This window comes from Alexandromys fortis, unplaced genomic scaffold (assembly GCF_014885135.2).
Source record: "Alexandromys fortis isolate MF-2015 unplaced genomic scaffold, M_Fortis_MF-2015_v1.1 scaffold_36, whole genome shotgun sequence".
In the NCBI taxonomy this organism is placed as follows: Eukaryota; Metazoa; Chordata; class Mammalia; order Rodentia; family Cricetidae; genus Alexandromys; species Alexandromys fortis.
Window position 1 is genome coordinate 560,389 of NW_026067915.1, and position 21,230 is coordinate 581,618.

The 21,230-nt window shown below is 49.5% G+C and overlaps 1 protein-coding gene across 6 annotated transcripts in view; it reads left to right on the forward strand.

Annotated features, from left to right (window-relative positions):
- Nme9 (NME/NM23 family member 9) overlaps window positions 1–19,940 on the forward strand; it is a 21,737-nt gene extending 1,797 nt beyond the window's left edge. For 3 of the 6 annotated variants that reach the window (XM_050139623.1, XM_050139622.1, XM_050139621.1), the window contains exons 3-12: window positions 1,202–1,259; window positions 5,313–5,416; window positions 6,389–6,460; window positions 8,640–8,756; window positions 10,084–10,174; window positions 13,293–13,378; window positions 13,689–13,781; window positions 14,605–14,759; window positions 15,970–16,106; window positions 19,687–19,940. In XM_050139623.1, coding sequence (XP_049995580.1) covers window positions 1,202–1,259; window positions 5,313–5,416; window positions 6,389–6,460; window positions 8,640–8,756; window positions 10,084–10,174; window positions 13,293–13,378; window positions 13,689–13,781; window positions 14,605–14,759; window positions 15,970–16,106; window positions 19,687–19,736 — 963 coding nt within the window. In that variant the 3' untranslated portion in view covers window positions 19,737–19,940. Of the gene's footprint in view, window positions 1–1,201; window positions 1,260–5,193; window positions 5,417–6,388; window positions 6,461–8,639; window positions 8,757–10,083; window positions 10,175–13,292; window positions 13,379–13,688; window positions 13,782–14,604; window positions 14,760–15,282; window positions 16,107–19,686 lie in introns of all 6 variants that reach the window. The other 3 variants (XR_007591224.1, XM_050139625.1, XM_050139624.1) reach the window with 3 other exon arrangements.
- The last annotated feature ends 1,290 nt before the right edge of the window (window positions 19,941–21,230 follow it).

Consider the following 21,230-nt stretch of genomic DNA (forward strand, 5'->3'; position numbering starts at 1 on the left):
AAGTACATGTTATTTTTTTGTAATTTTTTTTGTTTTTTCGAGACAGGGTTTCTCTGTGGCTTTGGAGCCTGTCCTGGAACTAGCTCTTGTAGACCAGGCTGGCCTCGAACTCACAGAGATCCGCCTGCCTCTGCCTCCCGAGTGCTGGGATTAAAGGCGTGTGCCACCATCGCCCGGCCATTTTTTGTATTTTTTGGAAATGTTTTAAAATGAAGATGTTTTGATTGTATTTTGAAAGAGTGGAGGGGGTAATAATATTAATTTCCCTTGGATTTCATACCTAACATATTCCAGAACTCCTTATAAATATGAAAGATGTGAATGGAAGACAACAAACTAGTAATTCCTGACACTGAGTGAACATAAACCACAAAGGGAAGCTCGTGTGCAGGTTAGCAACACGGGACAGCTTTCTCCACGACTCCTGGACAAATCACCTGCAACTCTTTTAATGTCTGAAAATGGCACACATTGTTTTTAGGTCGACTTTTTCCTGGAGTATAAGGGGAGAGGGAAGAAAAAAAGGGAGAGGGTGAAGAAAAGACAGAACTGCATCGGGGAACACTGCAGAGAAAGAGCTGTCCCCGGCTTTGTCCTTTGGGCCGCCAACCAGCTCCAAGATTATGACACAGTTTTGAATGTTCAGCCTAGCTTAGGCCCTTTCTGGTTAGCTCTTTCAACCTAAATTAACCTGCTCCTCCTTAGCTATCATTTGCCTCAGGACATGTGTTACCTTTCTTACTTCTGTATATCATACTTTCACTGCTTTATGTCTGACTGGTGTCTGCCTGGCTTCTTATCCTGAATGTATCCTTTGCTCTCTCCTTTTTAGCTCCTTCTTTTCCTTTCGAGCCTAGATTTCGCCTCCTATTTATTCTTTCTGCCCACCAGCCTGAATATCCTTTCTCTGCCCAGCTATTGACCGTTCAGCTCTTTATTAGACCAACCAGGTACCTTAGGCAGGAAGAAGAAACAGATACAACACATCTTAACATAATTAAACACACATTGTTAAACAAATGCAGCATAAACAAATGTAGCACATCTTTACACTGTTAAAGTAACATTCTGCAGGAGAAACAAAGGTGTTACCATCTTGGCCTGGTAACAACCATATTCTCCAACAGAGGGCAACGGGGAAAAGGAAGTGGCTTCCCATCTCTGCCCTTACTGAGGCTGCTTTTGATCCTTCTGGCTGCAGGTCAACATCAACACCCAGGAGCTTTGGGAGGAAATGCTCGGCTCCAAAGGACTGACTGGTGATTCAAAATGAAACCCTGTCCCCTGATCCATTCCCTTGAAAATCATTCAGTAACGCATGTGAAGAAGGGGTTACGATGAGTGTGGTATTTTCTTTTAAGCCTGTGTCTCAATCCCCAGTACTGCGTAAGCCAGGTATGGTGGCACACACCTGTAATCCCAGCATTTGGGAGCTGGACACAAAATGATCCAAGTTCAAGGTTCATGGCAAGTCTGAGGCTAGCTTGGGCTGCCTGTGGCTGTTTCAGAATGTATAAACAAACAGAAAAAGAGCCAGGCACTTCTGTGTGTCTGCGTGCACAGTAGCCCTGCCTTATGTATGGTTCCACTCTCCTCTGGCCCAGTTACCTGCATCCTACCATAGTCCTATGGAAAAATTCCAAAATATAAGTTCATAATTTTAAAATTCCACACTGTTCTGAGAAGTGCTAAAATTTCATGCTCTCCCCTCTGGGACACCAGCCATTCTTCGGTCCAGTGTATCCACATGGTGTCTACCCCTTGTTCATTGTCCTCTTAGAAGCTGGTTATCATACGGTCTCTGTCCCCAAGTGCTTATATCAGCTTTGTCCTATCCAGCTTCTGTTCTCTATTGCTACAAATATTCTCTGTCCCGCTGGCCCCCTGGACCGAGTTTTTTCTGCCCTCATGTTCCTGAAGCTGTTTATAACATACTCACTCTGGGGCTTAATATTAACTCCATGCTCTTTGGCCTATTAGCTCAGGCTTCTTATGGTGGCTGGCTGGCAGCTGCCTGATTCTGCCTACTCTCTATGTCTCTATTCGGATTTCCCATCTGGCTTTACTCTGCTAAGCCATTGGCCAAAACAGCTTTACTCATCAATCAATAAAAGCAACACATAAACATTGAACCACAGTGCCTTGGAACATACCCCTGAGGAAGAGGGGTTCTGTTGTATTTCATTTAGTTGGACATCAGTGAATCCAGTCCAGTAAATGAGGCAGTACTGTCAGGTGAGAGGGCTCTCTTGGTTTAGAGCTGATTGCTGTGCTCAGCTTGGTGGACAGTCACAGGAAGTTTTAATGACCTGAGGCACAAAAGGAGAATGTTTTGGAAGGAGAATGGGGGTCTCCATCCTGGAACTCCCAGGATGGAGAAAAAATGAAGCATCGCAGAGATTTGGAAATAACCAGGGACTGCACAACCATTGTCCACACCGATCTTCTTTGTATCAGCTACCCATTGCTGGGTAACAGTTTACCCACACAACAGCATCTTAAACACGGATTGCCCTCCAGCAGGTCAGGGTTATGTCCAATCCAGCTGGGTACATCTGGCCCCAGATGCTTTCCCAGGGCTCAGCTTGCATGTCACAGATGGGTTTTTTACTTTGGAGCAGACTCGCTTCCAAGCTCGACATGGCTGCTGGTGGCCCAGGCTCACTCAGTGGCAGTCAGCAGGGTTCATGTCCTCACTGGCTGTTGGCCAGAGACAATTTCTGGCCATCGGTTTCTGCATGAGGCTACTCGTGTCATGGTAACTTGCTTCCTCCAGAGTTGGGGCACTAAGGGGACACAGCTGCAAGTTGGCCTTTCGTCAACTTAATCTTAAAAGTCATATCTATACTTTCTTGTGCTTATTAGAACCTACCATGAGACCCAACACACTCTCAAGGGCTGGAGCTGACATAATGGTATACACAATGGAGTCTTTGAAGTGCCCATCTCTCCAGCTATTACTCCTTCCTTGACGGAGGAAGGTCATTGGTTAATTAATAAAGAATCTGCTTGGACCTGATGGGTCAGAACATAGGTGGGTGGAATAAACATAGTTGGGAGGAAGAGGAAGTGAGCTCAGATGCCAGGCAGCTGCTCTCTGAGGCAGACGCGATGAAGCTCCGACCCAGGATGGACATAGGCTAGAATCTTCCTGGTAAGTGCACCTTGGGGTGCTACACACATTAATAGAAATGGGTTAAGAGACTGAAACTAATGGGCCAGGCAGTGTTTAAAAGAATACAGTTTTCGTGTAATTATTTCGGGGCATAAGCTAGCCAGGCAGCCGGGAGCTGGGGTGGCAGGAACGCAGCCTGCAGCTCCTTCAACACTTCCTCTTCTCTAGGTATCTCTGCATTCTGTTACTCTCAGCTCTACAACGCCTCTGTTTATCCCCATAACCGTTCCGCATTCCAGAATGTTCCCTCTCTCAAAAACTCCACATCTTTCTTTACTATTTCCCGAGATGTGTCCTAAACTGAGACATCTTTCCTGAGCACGCCATGGTTTTTCCCACATCTTCATTCTCTCCATGTTCCTCTACCCCGAGGACAACCACAGTTCTCACTCCAGGGCCCAGCTCAAAAGTAGCCTGCCTCTGTGCAATCTTTGCTGATCTCCACTCTCCTCCTCATGGGAGCCTCTAGGGCTCTGTCAGGCTCCCCGCCACACTTCCAGTTTGCCATCCCCTGTCTGTCACCCCAGACTCTAACACAGCACTGTTAGCTTTTCCATCTGGCATCTGTAGCAGATTTGTCCAAGCCTGGGGCCAAATGGATATTGAACAATGCTAGGCCCATTGATCCAGGGTGAGTTGGGGAGATTATGAAGCCTTTTTGATGGTGCCAAGACTTAACTGTTGTACCCATGTTTCTGGTCAGGGCAGCTAAAAGCAGCCTCGGGGTGAAGCAAAACATTACTTTTTTTTTTTTAGCCAACAGTGAAGGAACTAGCATTCCCTAATCTTTTGGAAATTCCGCCATGTGCTGGCTGCCCTGCTAAGCCCTCATATGACCATGGCTAACATTTCCTGAGCACTGACTATGCCAGACCTACTCTCAGTAGTTTGATGGTGGAAGGCTCCTCTGAGACCTTCTCTCACTGGGCGGGTTAGAGGAACACACACACACACACACACACACACACACACACACACACGGCCGGGGTTAGTGGGTCAGAGAGAGAGAATCCATCTTTCTGGCACCAGTAGAAACTTGTTTCTAAAGCCATCCACACAAGAAGCCTCACCTACTGCTGCCCTTTCTCATCCGCCTTCAGATTCATACAGAATTAGGCGTCTTCCAAGCATTCTCTGTTTTGCTTTCCGTCTGTCAGAGCGAAATCTTCGTGCTCCTCCCTGCTAGTGTCCCCACCCTCTGCCCCTACACTCATGTGAACACCACCTCTCCCAGAGCCAAGGAGGAAAGAGGATGAGGTGCTTGTAGACGGTGTCAATGAGACAGAAGCTGGTGGAAGCTGACCTTGGAGGCATCGGTACAGACACTTTGGGCCCCATTTCTTTTCCTTTGGAACTTGATCTTGCCTTCCCCAGTAGAGCTGTTTACCGTATCCTCAGTCTTCAGAGACATTTTCCTTACTTCAGCCAAGTGCAGTTTTCCCTATGGTGCGTTGGAATCTAAACATCTGTCAGTTATCAAGGTCTTCTTCTCAAAGAAGCCCCGAGCCTTGCTCTTAGAATAGATGCCAAAGAGGCTCAAGCCCCCTTCCCTCCAGGCGTCCCTGTGTCTTTTTTATCTCTATTCCTAGGTTTTCTAATTGATAATCGAAATTCAGGTTTTCCATCATTGGACGAGAGTCAGCTGCATGCTGCCTGTCAGTCACCTGTAGTGACCTCCAACTTTTGGGGTAATTTGTGTTCCCTTCCGATATCCACTGAGTAACACTCTGGCCCATGCCTGATTCCCCCAAGACAAAGGGATCACCTTAAAACATGTTTCTACCTCTATCTGTACTCACTCGGTCTCTTCCTACCTCCCCCCCATTTAAGACAGGCTCACGTGTAAAACAAACTCGTGTGTAGTTGAGGATGACCTTGAATATCTCCTCTTCCCTCCCCCACCTCCCAAGTGTTGCAATCACAGTTGTGAGCCACCACACCAAGCTACTTTAGAAATATTTCAGATCCAGAATGCCACGTTATAGTGAGGGATGGTTTTGTTCTATGCTCGGTCCCAGTCTGCTAAGTAGACGTCTGTCCAGCAAGCACATCCACTACAGGGGGTGGAGGTGCGAGAGCAGACTGTCTGCAAGGACGTGGCTGTCTGCGGAACATCGTCTCTCCTCGGTTCCTGCAGTTGTGGACGTCTACCAGGGCTGGTGTGGCCCCTGCAAACCTGTGGTTAGTCTCTTCCAGAAGATGAGGATCGAGGCTGGTTTGGACCTTCTCCATTTTGCTTTGGTAAGATTCCTTCTTAGCAAGAAGTCACATGACAGTGTAAACCAATTAAACATGGACGAAGCAAGGAGCAAGAAGCACAAGTCACCCTTTGCAAATAGAAAGACACCGGCTGCCACTGTGTCCTGTAACTGTCACTGTGTCCTGTGGCTGTCACTGTGTCCTGTGGTTGTCACTGTGTGCTGTAGCTGTCACTGTGTGCTGTAGCTGTCACTGTGTCCTGTGGCTGTCACTGTGTCCTGTGGCTGTCACTGTGTGCTGTGGCTGTCACTGTGTCCTGTGGTTGTCACTGTGTCCTGTAGCTGTCACTGTGTCCTGTAGCTGTCACTGTGTCCTGTAGCCTATGTAGACATAAAGGCACCGGCCTCACCACAGGGAAGAAGCACATGTCACTAAGATGTATCTGCATATCCGTCTTGGCTAGTGAGCACTGTTGGACAAAATGTCGCTTTCAGAGCCCAGCGTGTCAAGACTTTTATCCTCAATGTCGTAAAGGGGCTCTTTTAGCAAATGTTCGCTTAAAGCACAGAAACAGGAATTCCATAGAGGTGTGAAAGAGACCCTGCTGACCCGCTGCACAGTGTTGCCTTGCCAGGTCTGCAGACACTAAAGACAACAGGAGACAATGGGTCTTCCTTACACTCATTTCTCAGGAGGTCAGACTTCAAGGGCCATAGGTGGTCAGGGGATGCCTGAGGACCTTCAGACCTGTCACTGCCAGTGACAGCCATAGGAGGATGTCAGATGGTGGGGCTCCCTGGACCAGTCGAGTAGATAGGTGGGGGAGTCAGAGAAGCTTATCTCCCTCCCACTGGACTCCTCAAGGTAATGTCACTGACATAACTAGCTGCCACAAGTACGTTGACAAGTCAGCAAGCTGGGCTTCATTCGGGAGGTGGATCAGGAGGGCATGGCGTTGCTGTGACTCTGCACTGGCGGCACCTAGGGGACCTGCTGACAGCTTGCTTTCTTCAGGCAGAGGCAGACTGTCTCGATGTTCTGGAAAAATACCGAGGGAAGTGCGAGCCAACCTTTCTGTTCTATGCAGTAAGTATCTCTGCAGGAGCGGAACTGTTATAGTGACTTTTATTGTTTTATTAATAAATAAAGCTCAGGGGTCAGATATTAGGGAATAAACCTGATCGGTGCACAGAGTGATGGGAAAAAGATCAGCTGCACTCCTCTCCACCTTCCCAGGTCAAAAAGACCCGTGAATCTTTCCAAGCCCCTCCTTATTCCTCTTTGTGTCTCTCTGTCTTCATGTGGTTGGCCAGAAAAATTCTATGGTTTATTCCCAGTCAGCTGAACATGGACTCTACCCTGTGAATCAAGGCTTTACTCCATTGGAGGTCTCGGAGCAACAATACAAACAAACCGCCCACAACACTTCGTTGAATACAAATCTGGTATTCAGACCAGAAGTATCAGTTCTCCGGAGCCACCAGCCACCGTGAAGCCCCAGCCATGCTAAGGGGTGATGCTGTCCCTGACACACCCTCTAGACGAATTCACTAAGTCCATGCAGAACTTCCCTGAGACATGGGCATGCACAGGTGTGTTCATTCTTGAGGGCCCTGTGCAACAGGAGACAAAAGACACAGTTCCATGGTGGCCACTGGTGGCTGGACAGCCTTCTTAGGGGACTGTGCATGGCAAAGCACACACATCCTGCAATGCACACAGTCAGACACGCTACTCTCAGAGCAGTTTTGAGAATTCCTTCTTTTAGAGGAAATGATAAGCTATAGAGAAGCTGTGGATCTGCCTTGATACCTACAGTGTGAAGTGAAAGAAAAGGCGAGGGAGTCTCCCGGGAACCCAAAGGTTCTGTAGTGACAAGTGACGTGGTTGTCTTTGGATGTGCCAGCCCAATGCCCCTTAGAACCTACTTACTGTTGCATCCTTGGCTTTCCAGGTTGAGGCTCCCTGCCAGACTCAGGAGACAACTGGTGGATAGGCCGGCACAGACTCAGCCCCGCCCCCTCGTGGTAGTCAGGGAAACCAGGGTCTGCTCTCCTAGGTCTCCTGGCAACCAGTCTGGGTTGCTCAGTTCAGTTCTTAGCCTTGGCACCTTGAGTGGTACATATTAGGAACTTGTTTTAATTATTGCTACATTTCTATTTATTGGTGTGTGTGCGCGAGCGTGTGTGTGTGGCACATGCACGCACACACACACGCACATGCCACAGCACTCACGTGAAGGTCAGATGACAGTTGGTTCTCTCCTTCCACCATGTGGGTCCTGGACATTGAACTCAGCTCAGTGTCCTCAGCGGGAAGCATCTTTACCTGCTGAGCCATCTTCCTAGCCCCATGTTAGAAACTTAGGCTAAAATGTCACTTGCTCTATGTCGTTTGGTAGTGAGACCCAGCTTCTGCATGGCTGGGGTTGTGGGGAGAAAGAACCACTCAGTGGGAAGGAGATGGCCACGCCCACACAGCCACCCTGGCCGTTAGAGCTGTCACAGGAGGCAGTCCTTACTGAAGTTATTAGATTGGTTGGGCCAATGGTGGTTAAAACATAATCCACAACCAACTCATGGTGGCCCGCCAGGGGATGGAGAGAAATGGAAGCAGGGCCGTCTTACAGGAACTGCTCCTCAGATCTGTGTCTCAGTGACATAGGTGGAGAAAATGAAAGCGGAAAACTCAGGCACTATGAAGTCCTCCCTGACTGCCACAGCCGGGACTGGGAAGTCACGCTTCCACTTCCCTGTCGGCGAGCTTCAAGCGAGAAGTCCCCTGTTAAAGCAGGTGTTACATCCTAGCTGTGTGTTTGGAGCGACTACTGCCCTGTGCTTCCACCGAGGCAGGTCTTCTGTGTCTCTCAGATTAGTGCTGGTATTCTTTGCCTCCGTCTGAGTGCTTGGTATATAGTAAGTACTCAATAAATGACTGTCAATGAGCTACATGCAAGTCACACTTAGTACACAATTTTCTGTGACTTGTTCCTCCCTTAACTAACTGCCAGTTGCCCCGAAGGAAGCTTCGACAGATGGGGGTCAGGGAGAAGTAGAGATCAGAGAGAAATTGTTTAAGAAACGGGGGCCAAATTGAGGGCCTCATAGTGGGATGGGTTCCAGGAAGGGGCTGGAGGAATGAGAGTGGAGGGTGTGGGCCTGGGGTTGGTGAACTTTGACCTTAGGCATAGCTTTCACCGTCCTTGTCTCCTGACATCAGTGACCAGCCGTGAAGAGGGTTTCATGTGGTCTGTCCCACCTTCCAGGGAGGAGAGCTGGTGGCTGTGGTGAAGGGGGCCAATGCTCCCCTGCTTCGGAAGACCATCTTACACCAGCTGGAGGTGGAGAAGAAGGTTCTGGCTGAAGGCAGGGAACGGAATGTGGTAAGCGGAGGTCACTTGTCCGACTGGCAGGCTCACAAGTGGCCTGACATAGCCCCTTCCCCCACGAGGAAGCCTTCACGTCCTACACTGGGCCTGTTCTTCACCCAGGTCTCAAAAGAATACATGTTCTGAAGTTTCTGCCTTTCCAGAGACCCTGGACCTTCTCTCGTCCGTTTCCCTTTCCCTCACAACTAAACTCTTAGTCATGGCTGCAGGGAGGGAGACAAGCTTGCAGAGCTGAGTAGTAATGTAGCCCACCACACCACACTCGAGACAGTCGATTCTTAAATGGAAGAGTTCATTTTGGCTCCCAGCTTAGACTTCGGTTCATAGTCAGTTGGGTCTGTGGATGCTGAGCCAGTGTGGAGGCAGCATGAGGTGCAGGCTGTTCCTCTCAGGGAGGCTGGAAAGAATAGCCTCCTCTCCCAATCTCCTTCAAGTACACTCCCCTACTGACCTTATGGCCCCACCTCTTTAGGTTCCACCATCTTGCCAAACTAAGGGACATGAGTTTAATGCATGGACTTTGGGGGAACACCCAAACTACAGCAAATGGACAGGAGCATCTTCCCCCAGCCTCATGCTGATGCCTCTCCTGGAGACCCCACGCTTGAATCCCTAAATGATTTAGCTGTGAGCACACAGGTCATTTTCTTAATTCAGAAACCTAGCTGTCATTGCGGGGGGACACGGGGTCAGCATAACTTACGGCTTTGAGAAACTATTTCTAATATCAGACAGACCGCATCATCTTCACCGAGAGCAGGCAATCTTTAAACAATCCATATGCCATAGGTTTACGGAGGGGTTTCCAGGCACCGTGTGCACCTGCTGGGAGAACACTGTTGGGTGTTCACGCCCAAGCTTTCATGCTAAGTTCCAGAGAGCGCAGTCCCTTTTCTAGAATGCACAGACCCAGGCTGTACTTCCTGTATTCTAAAGGGCCTTGCTTCCCTGCGAAGGAAGATCACACACTCAGTTTTCACAAGCTGCCTCTGGGGAAATGGTGAGTCCCTTTATTTCTCTGCACCGGGTGGCTCATCCCTTGTATCTGAATACCAGCTGCCATTCTTTATCATTTCCTGGTCTCTCCTTGTGCTTGGTTAAGAGGCAAACTCCGAAGGCTCAAGACCAGCAAGGGTTCCCCCATCATCCAGCCACTAGAAAGGCCCTCGTTACCCAGACCCTGGTGACCTTGTCCTCCTCCCCAAGGCTGACCTCTGCATTTTGAACCTCTGCATTTTGATACTGTTTCTTTAGACGTTGAAAGTCTTCCTAACGATTTTCATTGGCTAAATCCTTTCTATTCGTGACTCATTTATCCTAGGTTACTGACGAGGCTCTTTCTGGTGCAGCCAAGTGTCCTCCCCGAGAAAAGGATGGCGGTGATGGCGGTGAAGATGTTGACATAGGCATAGGTGAGTGCAGAGCAGAAGAGCAAGGTGGGTTCTGATTTGATGTGCACCTTCAAGTGAATCACCAGGCTACTGGGCATCTCAGCTCCGGGAAGCTGGCCATGAGCATTTTGTCTTCAGTACTTAGCTTCAAACAAATGGGATCTCCCTTTGGCCTTTTGATGCCATCACGAGTCCATTTGACAGCTGTCTGATGACATACTCAAATATAACTTCACTGGTGATCCTTGGACATCGGGAAATGGTCTTCCTAGAAACTTCAGTAATGACGAAGAAGAGAAGCAATGAATTCTGTCTGATCTGGGGAGTTCAAATTTCACTTTCTGCCTCTCTGAAACGTCACAAGCCCTCCCGTCTCCACAGGCTTTCTTCCTCTGCTCACAGCCCCACCCCCTCTCTTCCTCTTTCTCTAGCTACACAGGTTTTATATGCACCGCCTTCAGGCTCTTCCAGAGCCTTCCTAGAAGAGTAGCCTGGCCTGGCTGTGTGTGAGGATCAGAGAGTTAGACAGGCTGCTGCTGGGAAGATGTCTTGTGTGAGAGCCAAGATGCCAGGGAACCGGGACTGGATGCCAGGGAACCAGGACGGGGTGCCAGGGAACTGGGACTGGATGACAAGGGACCGGAAAGGGATGCCAGGGAACAGGGACTGTTGATAGGGTGCTAAAGAGCCAGTACGGGGTGCCAGGGAATCGGGACAGGGTGCCAGGCAACCAGGATGGGATGCCAGAGAACCAGGACGGGGTGCCAGGGAACAGGGACTGGGGATAAGTACCAGAGAGCCGGTACTGGGTGCACCAGAGAACCGGGACTGGGGTCAGGGTGCCAGGGAACCGGGACGGGGTGCCAGGGAGCCAGCACTGGATGCAGCTGTTAGTAGGAAGCGTTGAAGTCATCATCCCATGAGATTCATGGCTGTTTCCCCCGGATGCACAGTGAGGACTGTTGAGATTGGACCCTGACAAAGCAAGAGGCGTGGCTAGCAAAGCCAGGACGTCATGGGAAAGACAACCTGTGAACTGGCGCTCACAGGAAATATCCCCTCTGTGTTAGGGCCTCTTCCCCGCTCTGCTATATCCTCCTGTCAAGCCTCTGTCCCAGAACACCACCTGAAACTCCCTCTCCTTCAGCCACTCCTTCCTCGGCTAAGATTTGTGAACTTTGTCCACTTCTTGGGGCCAATCCTCAGCTTCACTCCTGAGGCGCTGTGGCCGGGCTCTGAACCCACTGCTCCTGAAAGGGCACTCCTGAGAGACACAGTGACCTTCCTGCTGCCAAAGGACACAGTCTTTTCCTGCGCAGAATGATGATATTCATGGTGTTCATGTGCCTTGCCCTTCAATGCCCCCGCCACCACCGTGTGTGTGTGTGTGTGTGGGGGGGTATCTGGAGATGGAACCTAGGCCCTCATGCATGCTAGGCCAGTCCCTCTGAGCTACAGCTCAAGTCCTTACCCTCTGGCTTCTGAGATAACATCTCTCTATTCTCTGGCCTCTTCACTGGACTTTCCCTTTGAGCTGAAGCTAGAAGAGACCTACAAGGGCCTCATCTCCCCTCCCTCTATGCTTTAGGGATCTCATGAGCCCACCAATTCATCACAGAATCAATCCTAAGAGTGCTTTAATGTCAAGTGTTTGCAGTCGATCAGAAATGGGAACCACAGAAAGATGAACAGGTGGTTGCTTATGGTGGTGTATACTGTGCAAGTCAGCGTTTCTGTCACCAAGTGAAATACCTTGGAATATCTTATATAGCAAGGTGTCTATTTGGGCTCAGAGTTTTGGAGCTTTCAGTGAATAATAACTGGTCCTGATGCTTTGGGGCCCATGGTAAAGCAGCACAGGGCAGGGGTATTTGAGGGAGCAGGTATCTCACCATGAAGAGGCAAGCGAGGGGAAGGAGCTGGTCTGGCCACCTGTCAATAGGTCGCATCTTTCAAAGGTTTAACCACTTCCCAACAGGGCCACAGGCTGGGGACCAAGCCTTTAGCATCTGAACCCTTAGGAAGCATTTATCCAATGGATAGCATATACCTGTTTAGTATAGGCTTCACAGAGAGTCCCAGTAGAAACCCTCCCCAGATACAGGCACAACAGACACAAAAGTTGAGAGGCAGGAAATAGATTGTGGGAAATGCTGATTCTGGAGAAAATGCAGATAACTTCTCAGGGCCAACTTCATGTAACCAGGAGTCCAATAGAGATGGGCTCTTGGACCAGACAAAGCTTTCCGTACAGTTTCTCAGAACTAGGACCTAAGTGGTCCCCGAACATCCTAAGTGGGTTGATCCCCAGCAGAGCCAAAATAAAGCTGAAGCCAAAACGAAGTAAGGAAGCTCAAGCCGATCCATCTGACGTGAGACAGAGATGTCTGAAGCTACAATGTAGTAGCGTGTGCTGGAGTGGAGAAGCGCAAATTCATGCAGGGCCTGGGATAACCATTTCTACCACATGGCAAGGAAGGCAAAAAGCAGAAGGGGGTGGAGAGAGGCTGGGTGGCTAAGAGCACTGGCTGCTCTTCCAGAGGACTCAGCTTTGATTCCCACATGGAAGCTAATAACCGTCTGCAACTCCAGTCCCAGCAGATCCAATGCCATTGTCTGGCCTCAGTGGGTATGGTATGCCCATGGTGTACAAACATACATGAAGCCAAGAGATCCATACATATAAAATAATTTTGCAGAAGTAAAAGAGTCCAGAGAGTGAGAAGAGAAACAGATAGCAGTTAAATCTGAGACCCACAAGAAGGGGTGAGGGAGGCATAAAGGTGTCGCCTTTGCTCCTGTGCTCGCCCAGCTCCAGGCAACTTACTCAGTCATTCCAAGTTTCTGAACTGTCTTTTGGAAATGCCCATCCCTATGTGTCCTGAGACCGGAGCTCAGAGAGTCAGATTCTGTCCCTCTGTGTCGGGCTGAGGTTCCTGGCTGTGGCCTGGTGTCAGATTGGTGCCATTTGCTAGAGTCTGAGGCTCAGCCTAGAGACCAGAGGATGGAAGCCTGGAGTCTAGGCCTATTACCTGGTACTCGGTGCGATCGATGGAGCCTGTACTGAAACAACACTGTTCCTGCAAATGACCTCCCGAGAGCCTCAGCATCTGACAGCGCCTCCCCTACCCCGTTTCAGTGCCATCAGAGAAGAAGGCCTGTACATTAGGCATCATTAAGCCCGACGCAGTGGCCCACGGGAAGGCTGACGAGATCATCATGAAGGTAGGAGGAGATGCAGGAGATTCCCCCACACAGGGATGGGCAGCGGCCGCTGTATTGTGCTGAGGAAAGGCGGCTTCTGATGAGTCACCTCAAACTCTATCCCCGGTTAGGACGCTATTAGATCTAGGGACAGGTGCTGGGAGTGGGGCTAAGAACCTGCACTGCTTCTATTGTTGCCCATCTTTATTATCTTTCCATTAAGATCACTGTAAGTGTGGGCATTCCAGTCACATTTGCAGAATACACACATGCACGCACACACATACATATTTATGTGCATATATGTATATATTGTATGTATATTCTGCAGATCCAGGAAGCAGGATTTGACATCCTATCAAACGAAGAGAGAACCCTGACAGAGGCAGAAATGCAAGTGTTCTATCAACACAGAGCTGGGCAGGTCAGCTCATCTGCTCCTGTTGGCCCAGCTCACTCTCTCTTTTCTCTTCCAGCACTATGCTGATAAGTTGATAGGAGCTGGGAGGGGAGCGAGAGGAAGAACAAGAATATGGATGGCAAGTGGGTGGGTAACGGATTTGCACTCAGAATATGGTACAATGGCTCTAAGGGAAAATTTTAACTGTTAAGTAATGGAATAAAGACTTTTATTACAAGGATGCTCCAGAACTCCCAGAATTCATGAATGGAAATGAAAAAGTTTAGCAAGAGGATTTGGAGAGAAGAGGAGCCAAGAAAGTTCTAGGGCCCACAGGAGTCACGGCAGTAGGCAAACCACTCGATGTTGCCAACTGCCGCTTTAGCCCACAAGCCTTTTCTGCTTTGCCTACTTGGGGAGTATGGTTGCCCACTCTTAGGCCATAGCACCACCTCCCAAGTCAGAGGTGTGAGGGTTGCTAAGCATCCTGGTTGTGAAATGAGGAATGAATGAAATGGAGGAGAGATCTTCCCCAGAGGAAGCCCAGGATACTGTTGTTGAAGGAGAAGTCCCATCTGCACTGTACCTTTGGAGAGCCAACACCTATATATTACATCCCCATGCGTACAATGCTTTTAGCATGCTTCTACTCAGCTGGCTCACCTTCCTGAGGCCTTGGGGTGTGGTTGGTCATCACCATTACAGCGGGCAGACATGGCTGTGTGTCCAGGGGTGTACAAGGCTGCTTACACCTCCCTTCCAGTCTGTGCGGAGTCCTGGCTCACTGGCCTCCTTCAGCTGTCAGTAACGCATGCCCCAGGTCACCGTTCGTCTTCCCTGTGCCTAGGAGGCGTTTGAGAAGCTAGTCCATCACATGTGCAGTGGACCCAGCCACCTCCTGATCCTCACCAAGACCGAGGGCACCGAGGATGTAGTCGCTGCTTGGCGAGACTTCCTGGGGCCTTGTGACCCCAGTGTGGCCAGGAGGGAACACCCTGAAAGGTGACGTCAGCTGTAGTTCCTTCATCCACGTCAAGCTGACACTTCATTTGGTGTTGGGTTCAGAATTGTGGGTGATCGCCCTTTCTATATATCTGGGAAGACTCTGACATCTTCCTACCCTGACTGACTCTCCCAGCCTTTGCTGAATACCCACACCAGGGTTTGCCCCTCCCCCTCTCTTCTAAAGGCTGCAGCTGAGTTTGGCTCAGTCACAGATCTCAGAAATCCAGACAAGCCTGCCAAGTCAAAGGCTGCAGGATGGCCTGTACTATAGACTTAATTCCCACGGTCATCTGGAGTCATCTTCCGTTCAGCACACCTACCTAAACCTGCTTAGAGCTTGCTCACTGAGTCACAGTGCCAAATCCATGGGTGCTGGCCTTGAGGTCACAGGCCCATTGAAGGCATAAGTCACAAACAATCCCACACCAGTTTGGAATTATGATTAACAGAATGGTTATTTATTTAAGGGGGGAAAAACTTACAGATCACCATCTCAGACAAAAACCCTCTGCACAATCAGGAAGGGAGCCTAGTCGCCAGAAGTGGAGCTGGAAGCCAGAGCTGCTTTTTTAAAGGGAGAGAGACCATGCCCCAATGGGCTATCTCAGCGGCTATTGGCTGAAGGTGCGGAAGGAGCTCCCGCAACAGCCCATGGACAGACAACAGGAAAGAACTTCACTAACAGCTAAAGCCCGAGAGCTGTCCCTTGCAGTCGTAAGGGGCAAGGGCATCTAACTGAGGCTAAGTAAAGCAGTGGGGGGCTCAGATCTTAGGTCACCACCTAATGGGCAAGTCCCTAAATTGGCTTCAGTTCCTAGGCTGTAAAGTGGGGACATCCATGATCACAGAGGACACAGGCATGTAGAGCTGTGCTCAGCACATGGGTCCGACCCAGCACTGTCAGTGTTACAGTTCTTATCAAAGTTAGTCGTGACACACGGTGTGGTGCAAGCCCTAGGCAGACACCCAACAGTGGGACCTGTAGTCTCCCTCTGGGCAATGGTTAAAAAAAAAAAAAAAAAAAAAGCCAGGTCCTGTGTGTAATGCCCCTGGCCAGCAGCTGCTGGCATGGTTGCTGTTCTTGGATTCTCCACAAAGAGCAAGCACCCTCATGCTGATTGGTAGCTGGTGGTCCTGTTACCAGAGAGCAAAACATTTCTTTTCGAGTGAAGCAATTGTTTCTTTCCCATTGTACCCCCGCTCCCAGTCTCCGGGCTCAGTATGGCACAGAAATGCCCTTTAACGCTGTGCATGGAAGCCGGGACAGAGACGATGCCAACAGAGAGCTGGCCCTGCTCTTTCCCAGCTTCAGGTTTTCAGATAAAGACACGGAAGCCCCACAGGGTAAGTTGTCATGGCAGATTTCTTCATTAAATCTGATGTGAAAGCCAGGTACGATTGTGCGTGTGTGAAACCAACAGCTTGCCTCCTAATTAGCAAATAAATCTGTTCTGAAGCCAAGGTCACCATGTAACTGGTGTCAGCGTTAAACCATCTGGTTTATTCATCAAGCATTAGGATTGCTATTTAATACCATACTGGCCCTTTTTTCTGCTCATTGTTCTACTGTGAAGACACTTTGTGTAGCGAGCTGCGTGGTGTCACACCTGATGGAGATGTATAATCAACTCCTGAGATGGCTAAGGCCTGACCTATGCCATGATCACACAATGATTATCAGCTGCCTGCATATGCGTGAACCTATAGGCAGTGCCCACCTGGCAGTTCAGGGTTGGCAGCCCATGCCTACTTAAGGGCTGGGAGAGGTTTGCCAGAGGAGAGAGGGAGGAGAGAGAAGGAAAGAGAGAGGAGAGGGAAAGAGGGGAAAGAGAGAGAAAGAAAGTGAATAAAGTCCTGGAATAAACTGCAGTGAGAAGAGCTCCAGGTGTTGCGTTTTTCCTTGCTGGACAAGGTGGGGCATGACAACTTTGCCTTTCTTTCTGCAAACCATGAGGAAAATCTCACAACTCTAAACAAAATTAAAAATTTATTTTTATAATTTCACATAAGCATGCTTTGTACACTGATCCCACCTCCCTCCCTTCCTCACTCCCTCCCTCCCTCCCTCCCTCCCCTGCCCACTGAAGACGGTGATTCCCTCTCCCAGAGTCAGGAGTTTAGAGGCTGGCCTCAGGTGGGCCCCATGCAGGTAATGACAGCTGATATGAGCCAATGATTAGGGCGGTTTTATGAGTTCAGGGAATGGTGGTTGGTGACCCTTCACCCTGCCTTCTCTTCCTCTTTTACAATGTTCACTGAGCTTTAGCAGGGTTTGGTACGGGACTTGCTTAGGGCTGGGACCACATCTCTCCCTCATTTTCTGCATCCCGGGCAGCCGTGAGTCTTTATACACTACTGTCCTTTGTCTGGAGAGGCTTCTCTGAGCAAGGCTGGGTAACACCTTTGTCTATGAGTCTCAGCACTGGTATTCAGAAAGCAATTGCTCAGTCGGTCAAGTTAACCCTGAGGAATGTTCCCCACATGGGCCTACTCCTCCCATACCTGGGTTGTTAGCTAGGCTACCAGGCACTGGCCCTTCCTCTTGGAGGGTCTTGATCCCATGCAGATGGCACTTGCTATTCTGTCAACGCTGCATACATGGGCTTGCTTTTCAAATGGTTTCTTCATACTGGAGAAAGTTAATCCTCTGCCCATCCTGCACCCGCACCTCCCTAATCTCCAGGCCTCCTTCCCTGCCTAAACCTTCCACCCACACTACCTCCCCACTTTCTTTTCTAATTACGTTCTACTATATGCCTTTCTTTACCACACATCGCCTTGCTTCTTTGCTTGCACAGCCCATGCGATACAAATCATACAAATCACACTATGATCCTCCTGTGCACATGGCATTTGTCCATTTGGGTCTGGGTTATCTTACTTATTTTTTCCCCAATTCCATTCATTTCCCTGCAAATTCATTTTTCTTTACTGCTGAGTAATATCACACTGTATCTGTACAAACCTTGATCATTCATCAGTTACTTCCATTTCCTGGCCCGTGAATAGGGCAGAATGAACAAGGGCAGTTATCCCTGTCGTAGGACATAAGAGTCCTTTGGGTATGTGCCCAGAGTGGGATGTTTTCGGGACCACTTCAGATTGATTTCCAGAGTGGCTGCACTAGTTCCCATCGACATGTTCCCCAACTCTACACCAGCTCTGGTTCTTGGTGTTTGTGATAAGTGCCTTTGTTGGCATGGGAGATGGTATCGTTTTTCTTTTTTTTTTTTAAAGATTTACTTATTTATTATGTGTACAATGTTCTGCCTGCATATATGCCTTCAGGCCAGAAGAGGGCAGCAGATCTTATTTTAGATGGTTGTGAGCCACCATGTGGTTGCTGGGAATTGCACTCAGGACCTCTGAAAGTGCAGCCTGTGCTCCTAACCTCTGAGCCATTTCTCCAGCCCGTGAGATGGTATCTTAAAGTGGTTTGAATCTGCACTTCCTTAATGTCCAAGGTTGCTGAACCCCTTCAAAGTGTTTTAATAAAATGTTTCACCTCTAAAGTGAAAATTTAATAACTTTCTCAGACTTACTTCAAAGCCAGGTGTCTCTCTCTTGTCCCTGTGCCCTAACCCCTTCCTTGGTAGGCTTGCTGAGTAGCCAGGCTGCCATAGAAGGGTCCTTTCTGGAGCCTGCTATGGCCTTCTGCCCCTCAGCATTAGAGTGGGCCAGGAAGGATCAGTATCTTTCCCTCCATGGGAAGCACTCACAGGGCCCGGATCTGAGTGAGAAGCCAGAATCTTTGTGCATAGAACATTGATTCTGTAACTGGTGGAAGAATTGGGTCCAGTAGCATTGAGACTGCAATGAGGTGAAAGGGTAGGAAATGGAGAGTCCAGGGAAAACAAACAACCCAAGAATATAAAGGCTAGTTTCTTATGAGGAGGCAAGCTAGGCAGTGGCTCACACCTTTAATCACAGTACACAGAGACAGGCAGATCTGTGTTCAAGGGCAGTCTGGTCTATGAAGTGAGAAACTGTCTCAAAAAGAAAAAAAAAGTGTACATTACCTATGTGTTTTGATTTTATTTACCTAAATGTTTGGCGTGCTTATGGTCTCAGGATCTAAAGCTCATCATTCCAGGACAGGTGGGGCGGAGGTGAGGAACATGCTGAGTGTACCCATTTAGGGATTCAGGAAACCCTGGGGAGTGTGGCTCTGGGGCTGGGGATAGGAGACCCAAGTTCACACAAGCAGCACTGTTCTTCGGTTTTCTCACTTCATGGGCAATCCTGCCAGGGCAGCTCCTTTCAGAGGCATGGTGGAGGCATGAAGGTGTAACTCAGGGGCAACAAGGGCAGGTACAGGTGAACTGGCGGGACACAACTTGACTAGGATACTGTGGAGCGCTGGAGATTTGGGATCTGACATTTTGGCCTCAGCTGATAGAGCAGGACCGGGGCGGGGGGGGGGGGTGATTCTAGAAGGGTCTGAGCCCAGATCACACTTGGCCTCTGTGAAGCAGCCTCACAGAGGAGCAGGCACTGACCTTTGCTCAGCGCTCTCCCGGCTACAGGCTCTGCAGACAGATCCTGGCCCCACTACTCACCAGCTCAACAGCATCTGGAAAGTTACTTACCAGGGCTGGGCCCTAGACTTCCTGTGTGAACTGGAGACAATGATAGGCCCATTAGACCTCACACTAATAATACAGATCACCATCTTCCTCACAAAGCTGCTGTGAAGATGAAGGCAGACAGGATGTAAAGGTCTAGTGACTGACCTACCTCAACGGTTCATTTTTAACTCTGTATCCACCCTCCTAACACAACCATTAGGACCCCTTGGCTATTAGACCTGGAGACACACTCCAGCTCTGTTTTTTTGGGGGGTGGGGTGGAGGGTGAGAGGGGCAGAAGTCCGGGCCATGGCTGTTTCAGGAGTCTTACAGAACAATGTCACCCCCTCCCCCAGGTGCTGAGGCTCAGAGCAGTGAGCCCCATGGAGGCCCTTTGCATCTCTGAATGTATCTGAGAACTGGGACACTACTGCCTGCTGCCAGTCAAGGTCACAAGGCCACATGAGGAGCCCTCGGAATGTTCATGTCTGCACAGGACCTTCAGAGGAAGATTTCAGAGCACCAATATGTTCTGGTTCAGTCCTATTTTGTAGACACCAGGAATAACTGTATATGTTTCCCTGCCTTATTAAACAGTCTACAGAACATACCCTACCTCCTTCTAGTTACTGTACTCACTCCACCGAGGACACTGGATCTCCCCAACACTAAATCTACTGCTTTGAGCCTAGCTTGGTACCTTAAAAAACAGATATGTGTGTGTGTGTGTGTGTGTGTGTGTGTAGTGTAGTGTAGTGTACATGTGGGCGTGGGCACAGGTCAGAGGACAACTCAAGGAATTCAAGGTCTCCTCCCACCTTAGAGGTCCTGAGTATCTCAAGGTCATCAGGCACGGCAGCAGGTACCGTTACTTGCTGGGCCATCTCAGGTCATCTCAGACCATCTCAGGTCATCTCAGACCATCTCAGGCCATCTCAGCAGGCCCAGTTTAGTAACCTGAGATTTGAGATCAGCTGTTGTTGATGGCGATGGCACTGCCACACACTGCCACAGAATAGGTATGAACAGGCTTTGGTACTGCCCATGCTACCTCTTAAGTCACGAGGCAGCCACTACCACTGCAGTTCACACTACGGCCTGCTCCTAACACAGCGCTGTTACACAGGGAACAGGGCTAATCTAATATTTCCTCATTTCTTTGGCTTCTGACTGGGCTAAAGTCCAGTTTTAAGCCCTAACCATGTGCTCCCGTGGGGCCAGGCAGCCTTCGGTTTTCACTGAATTGCTGCCTCAGCTGCCCCTTCCTCTGAGGGATGCGAGAGTTTAGTAAAAAGTAACTCAGGACCCACCCGTGACCACCTTGTTTGTGCGCTATTTCTGCACTGGCCAAGCCCATGCACACTCTACTCTGAGGGAAGGCTGTGCTCTTCCACACCACGAGGAAAATGCCAGCACTCTCTTTTGCTGGTGAGAAGTTCACCCCTGTGACTCAGGCTCGCAGCAGGCAGCTCTTCACTGTGGCATTATGGTTTCTGTCCACCTAACCTGAGAATTCTGCTGAGCACTGAACTGGCTCTGAAAAGGACGGCCCAAGTTGCCTGAAGGCATGAGACACAATGTGGGGCCTACTGTTTAAAGTACATAACCTTAGGCCACCTCTGATGTGTACCCCATGATCCTCCTCAGGATCTGTCCTGGGTTCCCTCATGACACTGTGCTCAGCAGCTGATAGGATGGCTGTTAGGGCTTTTGGATCTCTCAGATCCTCTGTGCAAGTACCTGATATGTGGAGTCAAAGGGGTGGGTCCACTCTTAAGTGCTGGCTGTGGCCTGCTCTCAGCAAGAGCCAAGCTGCCTGGCAACACCAGAAGCAGAAGCCTGGAGCGGCAGACACAAGAGTGGACAGCTCTGCCATCCTCGGTCCTTACAGTTCTCAGCT